Source organism: Sceloporus occidentalis, unplaced genomic scaffold (assembly GCF_023333645.1).
Source record: "Sceloporus occidentalis isolate IW3139 unplaced genomic scaffold, rSceOcc1.0.p SCAF_6, whole genome shotgun sequence".
Classification (NCBI taxonomy): Eukaryota; Metazoa; Chordata; class Lepidosauria; order Squamata; family Phrynosomatidae; genus Sceloporus; species Sceloporus occidentalis.
In genome coordinates, this window is record NW_028316986.1 from 104,339,031 (window position 1) to 104,353,052 (window position 14,022).

General features: G+C 38.9%; 1 protein-coding gene across 2 annotated transcripts in view; it reads left to right on the forward strand.

The window, feature by feature from the left end:
- Positions 1-13,493, forward strand: part of FYN (FYN proto-oncogene, Src family tyrosine kinase) — a 117,377-nt gene extending 103,884 nt beyond the window's left edge. For both annotated transcript variants that reach the window (XM_089530553.1, XM_089530554.1), the window contains 4 exons: positions 44-120; positions 217-370; positions 9,435-9,566; positions 11,906-13,493. In XM_089530553.1, coding sequence (XP_089386679.1) covers positions 44-120; positions 217-370; positions 9,435-9,566; positions 11,906-12,114 — 572 coding nt within the window. In that variant the 3' untranslated portion in view covers positions 12,115-13,493. The remainder of the gene's footprint in view (positions 1-43; positions 121-216; positions 371-9,434; positions 9,567-11,905) is intronic.
- The last annotated feature ends 529 nt before the right edge of the window (positions 13,494-14,022 follow it).

The window sequence follows — 14,022 nt, forward strand, 5'->3', positions numbered from 1 at the left end:
TAAAAATATATCAAAATCCTTTTTTGTGTGTGCTACATTGCAGGGAGCTTGTTAGATTTCTTAAAGGATGGAGAAGGAAGAGCCCTGAAATTGCCAAATTTAGTGGACATGGCAGCACAGGTAAATCTTGAATCAATAATTATATAATTAGTTCAGTGTTAAAGTGTTGTGTATCCTGTATTAAGCAAAGTGCATTGTGTGTTGTAAATCTAACAGGTTGCTGCAGGGATGGCTTACATTGAGAGGATGAATTACATACACAGAGACTTACGTTCTGCAAACATCTTGGTAGGAAATGGTCTAATATGCAAGATTGCTGATTTTGGATTAGCAAGATTAATTGAAGACAATGAATATACAGCCAGACAAGGTAGGATGAGTACACCATATAATCTTAACTATAGCTTTGAAAATGGTTGACAGGTGTGTCAAAATGTTGACAGTTCCTCTCCATGCTTAGTCAATCTGGTTTATACAGAATCTGAATCAGTATTTGATTGAAGAGTACAAATAGAGAATTGCAGCTGTTCTTCATTCCCAGTACAGAGGGTGCACTATTGTTTTAATCTCTTTCCACAGACATTAGCTGCATTAGCTGGCTTTTCAAATCTGATGAAATGGTCTGCAGTATATGAAAACCTATGTCAAATAGAGCTCATTAGTCTTTAAGGTGCTACAATTCTCTTTTAACCTAAAGTCTTTCTGACCAATTTGGACCAGCAGTCTTCGATCTGAAGGATAATTTCTGAGACATATTAGTATTCTTGGTGCCAGACTGTCTCCAGAATGATTAGGGAGTGCAAAGCAATGGTCTCCGTATAAGCATGTCAGGAGTGTTCCTGACTGAAAAGGAAAAGACTGGCTGTTTTCACTGCATATAGATGTTGAGTAATAATGAACATAATGGAAGTTATAAATATAAAGAATTCTATTGCTATAAGGGAAAGCAAACCAACAATTTTTAATTGCTGAAATTTAATACCACACCAGAGTAAACTGAATAATTTTCAGTGTTCTCCCAGAGCAGCTTACAAAGACCAGAAATAAGATGTTGCTCTAAAGGATAAATTGACAGCATATCAGTATCACGGTAGCACTTTTTCCTAACTGGAATTGGTTTATTTTGCTTTGGAATAATGCCTAGTGAAAAATTATGTCTGGAATCCTGTTTGGCAGTTTAAAATGCATAACTACCATAATTATGGATCTATGCAGTGAATACCTTAATCCCCACTTACTGGGAAGTAGCCACTGTGATCAAGGGGATACATTTCCCTGTCATTTGGCAAGGAATTGACATTCCCACTCCCTCCTGTGAGCAGCATCCACTGTGACAGGCAGAAGTATTGTGATTCCCCCTCATGCTAGAGATCACTCATCTCGACCTGCCTGACGAGATCCATCAGATTACCACTTTGGAGACCTTTAAGAAGGCTATTAAGACAGATATCTTCCGGCAAGCCTTTTCAGACTAGGTCCACCTCTATTTACCTGCCTCCCTCCCCCTTTTTCTCCATCCCCTTTTTCCATCCTATCTGGACCCTGCTATAAATTTCTTACAAATCTTCTATTGATTTTAACTGTTATTTTATACTATTGTTTTAATGTCTTTCTGGTTTAATCTCTTTTTAGTATTACTATGTTTTTATACTGGGGGGAGGGATAGTGGTTTTTAGAATTTTTAACTGTATCTCATTTTATTGTTTTAATCCACTTGTATTCCAAGTGATTAAGCAAAATATAAATTATTATTATTATTATTATTATTATTATTATTATTATTATTATTATGTCACTCACTAGAGTGGGCCTTAACAGACTTCTGAGAGCCCTTGTAGACTATTGTAAAAATGATTCTCTAATAATTAACTACAATAAGACTACAGTTATGGTCTTCTCAAAAAGACGCATATGCTATAAATATATTGTCAATAGATAACAATCATATTGAACAAGTGACATTTTATAAATAATTAGGCATAGTTTTTCATGAAAGAATGCAATAATGAATGTCCAAAGGAGTATTAAGACCCTCTGTTCCTTTTATTTTAACAAGGGTGGTCAGTATATTTCTGCTGCCCTCAAGGTCTTTGTTGTTAGAATCCTAACCCAACTTTTGTATGGCTCGGAGATCTGTTCCTTTAATAATCTTGTTCCTTTTGAGATTGTTCAAACCAAATTTCTAAAATCTATCCTTGGCATCCCAAACTGTGTGCCAAATGCTTCCCTCCATTTAGAAGTTGGCTTACTATTAATTGAGGCACACATTTGGATTCGCAAATTCAACCTTTGGCTAAGATTGTTTTCATACCAGTTGGTTTGGTTACGTTAATTTTAACGGACCTTTTTATTTCTGCCTGGAGGAAATCCCTAGCTCCAAAGCTGTCCTCCATTGGGCTATCATTGTCTCATTAGGTTACAATAAGGCAAAAATTACCAATATCCAGCAAATCAAAAATAGTGACTTGCAAACCCATAGAAGCAAATCATTACTAAATCATGCCATTGGGGCACCTGGGAAAATTGGTAAATGTGCCAGGTACTTTGAGTATCTGACCTTCCCTAAGCAAAGAAGGGCTTTCATGCTGGGAAGGTTAAATATGCTTCCATCTGCGGTTCTGGAAGGAAGATAGAAAAAAGTACCTTACCATTGTCAGTTTTGTCCTTGTGGCCTTGAGGAAGTCAAATCAATCAGTCACATCCTTCTTTGATAGAGACACGTGCTTTTTATATAACTCCTATTATTAAACAACTACCCGGAAGAAAGAATAAATTCTATGTCAAATATCTTTTAGCAGACTGCAACGAATACGTAGCCAGCAGAGTTGCTAAATTCCTTGCAACTGCTATTACTCTCCTAATAAGATACTTGAAACAGATGCAGTAAACCTTGTAAAATTAACTATAGCTGCCATTATTACTGCAGATATTATGTTACTTGTTGTATGAAATTTTATCTGCTTTTACAAATTGATTGACAATGCCCGTCTATATGTATATGGATGGGATATGCCTTTTTATTTTATTTTTTTATTTTCTTGTTATTGACACTTAAATGACTATGCCAAAGAATCCCTTTTGTAATATTTCTATAATTCTTTTAAATTCCCCTGTAATTCGGCACACGGTAGAGTTTTATCCCAATTTAAATTTCTCGTTGATATGCATGAGCATCATGATCGTATTGTGTCTATATGGATATTTGGTCATTATTATTATTATTATTATTATTATTATTATTATTAGAGGAACATCAGTCAGTTGCTTTCCAAGTGACAGAGGAGCAGATCTCTATCAGTAACAGCAGCTGCTTCCTGGCAAGTGGGGAATAGCGGATTTTCATGGTCCCTGTGTGTCCCCAAAACTAGGGGCTATGTGGGGATCATAAATACCTCACACTTACTCTGGGTTATACATTTGTAACTCCCCCATAGTTTTATGCATAAACTTTTTGTGCTGCAGGAGAAATCTAATTTCTAATTATTCTAAATATTGTAAATATTCTAATAATCTAATTATTAGAAACTAATAATCCTAAAGTTCAGTATCACATACCAGTATAAACTACTGTTTTTTTAAAAAAAATTACTGCTATTGCTACTGCTGCTGGTGGTGGTGGTGCTGCTGCTGTTACTACTACAACTATTACTACTTTCTTAGAGCGACTTGCAAATATCAGAAATGATACAGTCCCTGGTCACAGGCCTACAGTATAAAGGCCTATAGTATAAAGACAAGATACAAAGGGGAATATATTGGGAAGGAAGATGAGAGAGAAGAAGAATAGAACTCAAGGTTTTTGTTACAAAATTCAGTTCATCCAGTACTATGTTCATCAGGTAATAGAAATGAACGACAGAGTAGGCTAGGGGGTTCATCTACCTTGGTGGAAAAAGGCAGCATATGTTGGGCGGGGGGTGTCCTACAGATTTGCAAATGTAGATGTTTAAGTATATTTCAGAATAAATTGATTTTAAGTACATTTTAGAATAAATGCTAAATCTACCAAGATGGTGGTAAGAATCATTCCTTACCTTTATTTTTTCTTTCTTTTCATGCCAGCATGTACTCATCTCAAGAAAGAAAGAAAAAATGTTATGATTAACTAAGTTGTTTATCATTTTAATTTTCATGCTTTAGAACAGGGGTAGGCAACCTGCGGCCCACGGGCCGGATGCGGCCCGGTGAGGCCTTGGGACCGGCCCCAGCCCGGTCCTGCCGCCGATTGCCGCCGGGGCCTTTGGCCTCTTGCACGAGGGGGCATGGTGGGGCAATTGTCTATAGAATCCTCAGAAACATGCATTTATCTTAACATTTTTTTAAAAATCAGCAAAAAATTTTGCGTGCCCTCCATTTTTTAAAAAAAGTATCCTCCATTTGAAAATTTTGTCCTACATTTGTACTGGTTTCTTTATTTATTTAATTTTTTAAAAAAATTATTTAATTTTTATTTTTTTATTTATTTATTTTTTGCTTCGACCCCCCAGTTGTCTGAAGGACAGCAACTCGGCCCCCGGCTCACAAAGGTTGCCTACCCCTGCTTTAGAAGCAAATGAACATTGCAAGTTACTTCCTTGCTCCTTTTAGAACATTGTTTCTGTCACACGATATTTTGTTATGGTATATATGTCATTGTGTGACCCTGTATTTCATAAGACGCTTAAATTGGGCGACTTTGATTTCAATGAGACTAAAATCAACTGTTCATTTGTTTCTATATAGCATCATACCTCCTTTCATGTAAAGACAACATCACAATGAATGCAGGAAAGCAAAAATAAAAACCACAGCAATTCTTGTTGTTGTTGTTATGTTTATTTATATCCCACTCTTTATATCCCCTATCACAATTACCGTCCATGCTTAGGATTGCTTGTAGGATGGGCTGGGAACATCAGTCATCAGCTTACAAGTTGACAGGAGAACAGACCTTTGTCAATCGCAGATCCTGCTGCCTTGTAAGTGTGGCTTGGAGTACTTTCACAAGTCCCTAAATAGCCCCTCAACTAAACTAGGGGCTGCATAGGGATCATCAATACATATCCGTAAGTGTGTAACTCTAACTTACACATGCATAACTGTCATAGAGGATTCCAGCCATTGACTTTTAAAGAAGGAACAAAGATATTTTTTCATACAATTTTTTTATTTTGAAAAACTGTAATACAGTCCGCCCTACTCTTACACGAGAGATCTGTTCCAGACCACCACCACCCCCCACGTAAGACAAAATACGCGGATGCTCAAGCCCCATTCAAATGAATGGGGCTCGTGCCTGCGCCAGCAGTACATGGGGCGCACACCACAGGAGTGTGCCCCATTCATGTGAACGGGATGTGCCGCCCCATGCACTCCCGCATGGCTTTGAGCATATGCTCAAAGCCGCGTATAATGCAGGCGCACTGTACAATACAATACAATAGATCTAGCTTCTTTTGCCTGTAATAAAAAAACAACTCAAGAGCAAATTACGTAATCAGCCTGAAAAACTGATGCAACAGATACACTAATAACAGTTTGTGGTTTATTTAGGCTTGTCTACTTTATTGAAACTGAATTTAAGAATTATGCAAAACCTCATAGTGTCTGCAGTATAGCTGTTTTTGAAGCATGCTCTTAGGCAGATTTTCTCATGAATTGTCTTCTATTTCCCTCTTGCTTCATAACTCCAGAGAGACTGGCAATGGCACAGTGCACCCCCACCTTCCCCACCCCCGTGATCCATAGGGATGCAGCTCAAGGAGTGTGTTGTTTATCTAGCCAACTCCTATTCCTGTAGCATCTGTGGCACACAGGAACAAAAAACTGGCTGGAAAAGTGTGATACAGGCAGGCAGTTGCTTTTGGAGGCAGGAAGTGTTCTGCTTATCCTTGTGAAGAGTTGAAGATTGTATTTCAGAACATTGGCTTTTCTTTCTTCTTCTTGCTACTTGGTATTTAATGTACTTAACATTAATAGGGGTGACTTCCTCTGCCCTACATTCTCCATCTTCTGTCTCTGAAGAAATTGCTAAAGGAAACAGATGGAGATCCCCATCTCCTGTATTTTTGTAATAAATGGTATTATTAGTTCAGCCTGGTTTTTAAAAGTGTTTTCTTAACACTCACATTAACTATTTATATGAGGGAAAATAGGATTATAAACTTTTCTTATTGCCTGCAAACGATGTGCAAGCAACTGGTGAACATACATTGACAGATTGTTACTTCCTTGGTGTTCTGCGGAAGTGCTTACTGAAGTGCCCCCTCCAGACATGTATGTTATCACTGCTTCAGCATCATAGAATAGGACTGTGGTTTCCAATAGCTTTTTTGTCAGCTGATAACAAAAAATAAATAAAGTCTGGAGGGTCTTCTGACCTTGCATGTTCAGAAGAAAAGAGGTTCTCTTTGTTTCTGAGCTGATAGTAACTTGAAGCTTTTGCTCAATGGGATGGGGGAGAGAAAGAGAGAGAGATTGGAAGAGTAGGGAAGCAGGGCAGAGAAGACAAACATTTCTCGAAGGAGTAAACTGAAATTGTGAGTAGGTGGAGCATGCAAGTAACTCTATAGGAATCTACTTTCTGTCTTAGGTGCCTATTTGTTGCCATTATGCTCTGCTTGTATATTTGTAGATAAAGCCACTATTAGACGGGTTCCCTGGGTTAAAGTACTGATGCTGCCAATGGTAGGTCTGTGAAAGGGAAAACAACAGCTGAACTGGTTCATCTCAAAGACATCTGATAGCATAAGCCTGGGTGGGAGTGGAGTAAATCTTTTCCCCCAGGTCATCTGTAGTGCAGAAAGTGTTTGGAATGTTACTGAAAAAAGGAATATGGTGCATTTCTTGTTGTTCTACCTGCTAAACTGGCTTATAACTATTGTCTTTATTGTATGGGTGGGGGTTACATATTCCATTGCACATTTAGTTACATGTCCTCCAAAAGCCTTCCTTCTCAACCCAAGGAGGTCTATAGCCTTCCCCCTCTTCCTTCCTGTCTGTTTCTTGAATATCTTTTTTTCTTTTCCTTTTTAAAAACAAAATACAAGCCACACGGGGAACATATATAGCTCATTTCGTTTGCTACCAGCACTCTGGGTAGCCTTCCAGAAATGCTAATGATCTAATTTCCCCAGAGTACTCTGTAGAGCTACAGTGTTAGACCCCTCTTGCACAAGACCACTTTTCTTTTTATTGGAAGGAGGAACATCTGGAGACACCATTGCTTATGGAGGGAAAGGAAGTGTATTAATAGCTGTTACCAATGATAAGAAATCAATTCCGACTGATGCAGTGACCAGGGATGGCATCTCTCCTCTAGATGCCTGTCTGGACTCGGTAATGGGCTGGATGAGGGAAAACAGACTCAGTTTGAATCCAGAGAAAATGGAAGTGCTTGTGATAGGCTCCCCTGGCCCGGGATTGGATGTTTGTCCACCTGTCCTGAACGGGGTCACACTCCCCTTGAAGGACACTGTTCACAGTTTGGGGGTGCTTCTGCATTCGTCACTCCACCTTACATCTCAGGTGGATGCGACGGTCAGGAGCACCTGTTATCAACTTCGGTTGATACGCCAGCTGCGACCCTTCCTGGGCCGGGGGGACCTTGAAACCGTGGTACATGCTCTGGTAACCTCTCGTTTGGATTTCTGTAATGCGCTCTACATGGGGAAACCCTTGTACCAAACTCGGAAGCTGCAACTGGTTCAGAATATGGCAGCAAGACTGGTCACTGGAGCTTCCAGGGCCAGTCATATAACACCGGTACTTAAAGATCTACACTGGCTGCCTATTCGCTTCCGGGCGCAATACAAGGTGTTGGTTATTACCTATAAAGCCCTAAATGGCTTGGGCCCAGGGTACTTGGAGGACCGCCTCTCTCCATAGAATCCGCCCCGCGCTCTCAGATCAACCAGGAAGCAACTTTTGAGAGTTCCAGACTCAAAATATGCCACGACAACGCAGAGGGCCTTCTCTATCTCGGCCCCAAAGCTCTGGAACTCGCTTCCTGGTGAGCTCCGCTCGGCCACCTCTCTTGACCAGTTCAAGAAGGAGTTAAAAACTTACCTGTTTCAACAGGCTTTTCCCTAGCTCTCCCCGATGTAGCCCTCCCCTCTCTTACTGTTTTTGTTGTAGTATTTCAAGCTAGCTAGATTCTGTAATTTTGTAATTTGTAATTGCTACTGCAATTTTTAATGTAAAGTTTTTGCTGTTTTTATTATGTCTTATATTGTATTGATATGCTGTACTGGCATGTATATGTAACCTGCCTTGATCATTGGAAAGGTGGGCTAGAAATAAATATTTTATTATTTATTTTATTAACATGTTACATCATCGTGTGTTACCTGCATCTTTTGTAGTTACTTCATAACGTGTTACCTTCACATTCTGGTACAAACTGTCCCATTGCTCAGTGCTCTTCCAGGCTAGACCTAGCTCACTACTCACTCCTTTGGTGTTCTTCCACCAGCAAAGACCTTATTATTATTTTACCTTTGGCATCTGCATTGGATTATAGTTGGAATGGGCTATTTTTTATTTGTATTGATGTTTTAATTGTGCCTGTTTCTAAACCAAAACACAGATTATCATGTAAATAACTTCCCGTCAACCAAGGGTCACACAGTATATACACCCCACTCACTTCCATGACAGCATTCTCTGAAGATGCCAGCCACAGATGTTGGTGAAACGCCAGGAATAAAGTCTTCTAGAACATGGCCACATAGCCCCCCCCCCCGAAAAAACCCCCACAAAAAGCCTGTTTCCTCTTGCATTTTTGCTGAGCTTTTCTATTCATACAGTCCTGCCAATGTTGAAGTTGCCTTATGAAAATGAATTGGCTTCCTGCGGAGTACTGACATTAGTGTATTTTTGTAAAAGGCACTTTTCCTTTCTGTTCCTTTGTACACAAAACAACTTTTTAGTGTAGCCATGGCACAGATTCATTCCTTAATATGTTCTAGGTTGCATTCATTTAGTCTAGAATGTGTAGTGCCTGGTGCCTCATTCAAACAATTGGTAACAAGAGTTTTGCCTATCCAAACCAGCCAACAAAAGTGAAAATACATAAAACATAATGTCAAGGTACTACCTTCCTGGCATTTCTTCAAAGCTATACAAATAAAGATGAAAACACAAAAGTGACAGTCTTGCAGCCTGAAGATGAAGGATTCATTGTCAAGTGGAAATAATCTTTAGATTATTCTTCTAGAACATGGCCACATAGCCCGAAAAACCCACAAAAAACTATGGATGCTGGCCATGAAAGCCTTCGACTTCACAATCTTTAGATTATTTCTCAGATCTCATGATTTTTTAAAGTCTAAGTAAAGGTTATTTCTATTTAGAATTCAAAGAAGCAGTGCATTGTTAAAAGTAATGTTACTCTTACTGAATACTTTGTCCTCCTGTTAGCCACCAGTGTAGTGAACTGCCTTGTTCTTTCCTAGGTGCAAAGTTTCCCATTAAATGGACTGCCCCAGAAGCTGCACTGTATGGAAGGTTTACAATAAAATCAGATGTCTGGTCCTTTGGTATATTGCTAACAGAGCTAGTGACAAAAGGGAGAGTGCCATACCCAGGTAAGCAAACACTTTTGTGTTTGTGTATGTTTTCAGACAGTTATATAATTGAAGTTAAATCTTTGGCTTACATGCCTGCCAACAAGTAAGTGATACATGTGCATGAAAGAGAACAGGTGTACAAAAGCACACAGGAACTGCTGCAATAAAAAAATGGGAAATTGACACACACAGGTCTTCCCTACAGGTGCACCTCACTTATTTGGGTCTCTATGAAGAGGAAATATTTCATGGGCCTGTGACTACATTATCTCTTACAACTGCCAAAAGTAGACTCAAGGCAGTTCCAAATGGGCAAAAAGTCACAGGAAATGCCACGTTTTGCTCCTGTATAAACTGATTTTAATTTGGGGATCCATATGAAAAAATTTTCATCTACTCTCCAGGTCTATTTAAATTACTTTCAGTAATCAAATGCATCAGTTACTTCCCTTGTGTGTTTCTACTGTCTCAGACCCAGTCACAATAGCCACCAAGTAAACACAGGTATTGTTTCGAGGACACAGATTGTCAACAGAGATGATGCAAGGGAAGGAGGGATGTTAGCCTAAACCAAAATGATCCTAATGCTTAACTAGTATCTTGTTGCTAAAGCACGTCAGCACTTGATTATAACTCCTGAATATTTTTTAAAAGGCAAAGTGGAAATAGGTAAAAATCAATTTATGAAATGTTGCATAATACTTTGACATGTGACCAGTGGAGTATGGAAGAGGGTGGTCACAAGGGAAGGAGGGCAGGAGGGAACACAGTATATTTCAGGACAGGACTACAGTGGGCCCTCCACATTCACTGGGGTTAGGGGCACAGGGCCCCCATGAAAGTGGGGAAAATGCAAATTAAACAAATATTATTATTTTTTATCTGAGAGAACTTCCCTAGGAATCTCAAGATCCTCCAGTGCAGTTCTGTGGTCAACATCTGCTGAGGTCCGACCATACAATTGTACAAATACCTAGAAAACTATTCTTTCTCTCTAGGAATCTTTAGCTCCTCCAGCACAGTGTTTTACAGAAGTTGACCATAGAGTTGCACAGGACCTAGAGCTTCCTAGAAAGAACATATCAATAAAATCCATGAATAATCAAATCTGCAAAAGTCAAAGACACAAATGTGCGGGGCTGACTATAGATGGAAACCCATGTTTATGTAGGTACAGTCAAAACAAAACAAAATGAGAAACCCTGGATACTTTGAGGCAAAATGAGTCTTAAGCCTACAGATATATATGCTTATATTGATCCAAAACACAGTGCAGAAATATCCAGTTTGAGACTGCTTTAACTGCCCTAACGCATGGCTAGGGAATCCTGGGAATTGTAGTTTCTTGTAGCACCAGAGCTCTGTGACAGAGAAGGCTAAATGTCTCACAGAACTACAGTTCCCAGAATTCCCTAGCATTGAGCCAGGGCAGTTAAAGCAGTCTCAAACTGGATTATTTCTGCATTGTGTTTTAGATCTTTGTAACCGGGCAAATAGCTATTGAATATACAGGGCGCCCGTGCCGTATGCAGGCTCGCCATATGCGGATTTGAGGTTACGTGGATGGCGAGCTCTGATATGGCGAATGGGGTGTGCATTATGGGGATGCACCCCATTCAAATGAATGGGGCACCACATGCGGGATTTGCCTTATGCAGGGGCATCCAGAACAGATCCCCACATAAGGCAAGGGTGCACTGTACACTCGTCCCTCCCCATTCACAGACTTCCTATTTGCGGTATTGAGTTTCCACAAACAGGAGGAACAAAATGTAGCATGTGGGAGCACACTGCCATTATAGTCAATGGGGTTTGACTATCCATGTTTTTTCTCATTCATGGGGGGGGGGGGCGGATCTCCCACGAATGGGGAGGGATGACTGTACTATTTTGTATAGATGCTCTCTGTATATGTGATATTTTCCATCTTCTTTACCTTCAAAGTCCTTGACTTCCTTTAGTCACAAAAGCTATTCAATCTTAATCGTTTAGGCAATCACATGATTTTGTACATGATATGGTAACGGTGTGTCATCTGATATGGGGATGATTCAACTGAAAACTAGAAATATTAGTCAAAGAAGAGGCAGTAGAACAAATTAAATGTTCAGGAAGATGAGAGATTTTGTTAATGCCCTAGTTCCAAATCATTGAAATAAGACAATGCAGTAATTGCTGCAACTGATTTTTTTTTTTTTTTGGGGGGGGGGGTCTAGTTCCAGAGTTCTTGTGGAATAATATTTATTTTGGGCTGAGATCTTGCATTGTCAGACATATATTCAAATATTTTGGTTAGTCCCTCTTGTTTTCTATCTATATCTATATATGCATTGTTTGTTGTGGCTTCTGTTTTACAGGTATGAATAATCGTGAAGTCTTAGAACAGGTAGAACGGGGCTACAGAATGCCCTGTCCCCAGGATTGTCCCATTTCTCTACATGAGCTTATGATCCACTGCTGGAAAAAAGACCCAGAAGAGCGCCCAACATTTGAGTACTTGCAGGGTTTCCTTGAAGACTACTTTACTGCAACTGAACCACAGTACCAACCAGGTGACAACCTGTAATTTTTCTAGCCTGTGCAGAATGCAGTGATCAAATTCCATGTGCAGCTGATGTAGGCTGACTGGCCCCTCCCCAAGGCTGCGTCTTAGAGCACCAAAATGCACAGGAGACTGAAGATGAGAACTTCTAGAACTGCCTGTCTAGAGATCTGAATGTCTTCTATGAACAGAAAAGTGAACACTTGGTTTTGTTCGTAATCAAAGACTTTGAAACTGCATTCTTTTGATGTTATGTAAACTGCAAAATCTTTGTTCAATGTAAATAGTAATTCAGTGCCAATAACTTATCCTAGTGCTTTCCTTTTTTAAAAAATAATAATGCAAAATTAAGTGATTTTAACTAGTCTTCTCCTGATTCAACTAAAGTATTATTTTCCAAAAGTGGCCTCTTTTTGTCTACATTTTTTCATGTTCTAACAGAAATAAAATCAGGACCAGTGTTTGGGGTTTTTTTGTTTTTGCTTTTATATATAAAATATATGTAAAATATATACATACCTGTATATATAGTCTGTGGGTGCTACTACAGAGGAAACTCATTTCAGAAATGGATTAGCCATAATGTTGATGCACCCAGGAAAAGACTAATTTCACTGGTGACACAAAACACCGGTGAAGACTCTGAAAGCCAGTGACTGACTTTTAGGCTTTTGCCCAGCATGACTTTTTTAAATTGGATTGCACTTTTTGGTTTGACTATGTACCTGTAGGTCGTTGTAACTTTTTTGAACTTTCAAAAATCATGTGCAGCATTTCCAGCAACATTTCCCAACTGCGTGGTTTGATTTTGTGATCAGAATTAAAATGAACTTATTAAAGCAAGAAAATCTGCTGTTGCCCGTTTGGACTGGAAGGTTGAACTGCAAGTACTTTCCTGTATGAAAATATGTATACTGAACATTTTCTGATTTTTTTAAATTAATAAACATTGCAGTCACATGCAGTAGTCTCAACCTCATAGCATTCTGGTCATGTCCATATGCTTAACCATTCATCAGGCATCAACTAGAATAATTTTTGTGTGTGTACCATTTCCCATCGTAAGATAGATGTTTTAAATGTCCTGTACTGCTAATGAAATTACTTCCATTATGTCTACAAGTGTTGCAGTGGAATTACTATGCACTTCTTTCACCGGAAATGGGAGTGGGGAGGGATGCACACAATTATTACTTTTTGAGTTGTCTGTACCAGCCTTGAATTCCTTCCTTCTAACCAAAAAGAGACAAAAAAAGCCCCATCCTTTCTATTTCTCTTCAGTTCTTTTTTAAAATAATGTTACAGTCTTAATTACATTTTGTTATTGTTTTATTTGTAAGTTTACATTTTTAAAATGTTTAACTGTCTTAATTTAGTAATTAAAAGAGAGCATTTTACATTTGTATTTTTGTTCTTTCATTCCAATCACAGACAGATGGGATTTGTAGAAGAGAATGAGGACTCTTGGTTACTTGGCAGTGCACTATTATTTATGGATGAAGCTGGTATGAAACAGCTGGATTCAGCATAAGATCGGGGTTGGATCTGAAGGTTATGGCATGCTTGTACTTATTCTAGAAATACTTTGTTTTAGCAGTGATTTTCATATTCTGTCAGAAGGCTGAAAACAATGATTCTGTATAAAATGAAATTATATTTTCATAACTATACTTACCCTTAGACTTTTATTCCAAATAAGGCAAACTTTTGCCAGGAGCAAGATGAACTATAAGGAACATCTGGAAGGGGGGGGTAAGCATGACAAGAAATATGAGGGGTCGTTTGCCTGCCAGAGTATCAGTAGAGGTCACTAGAACTTCATAAATGTAAGAGACAATTCTACATGGAGTAACACTGCTGTGCCTTAGTATTTACAAGTCCCTTTTACATATTTTGCAATTGAACCTGTCAGCTATTCATATTTCTATTTGT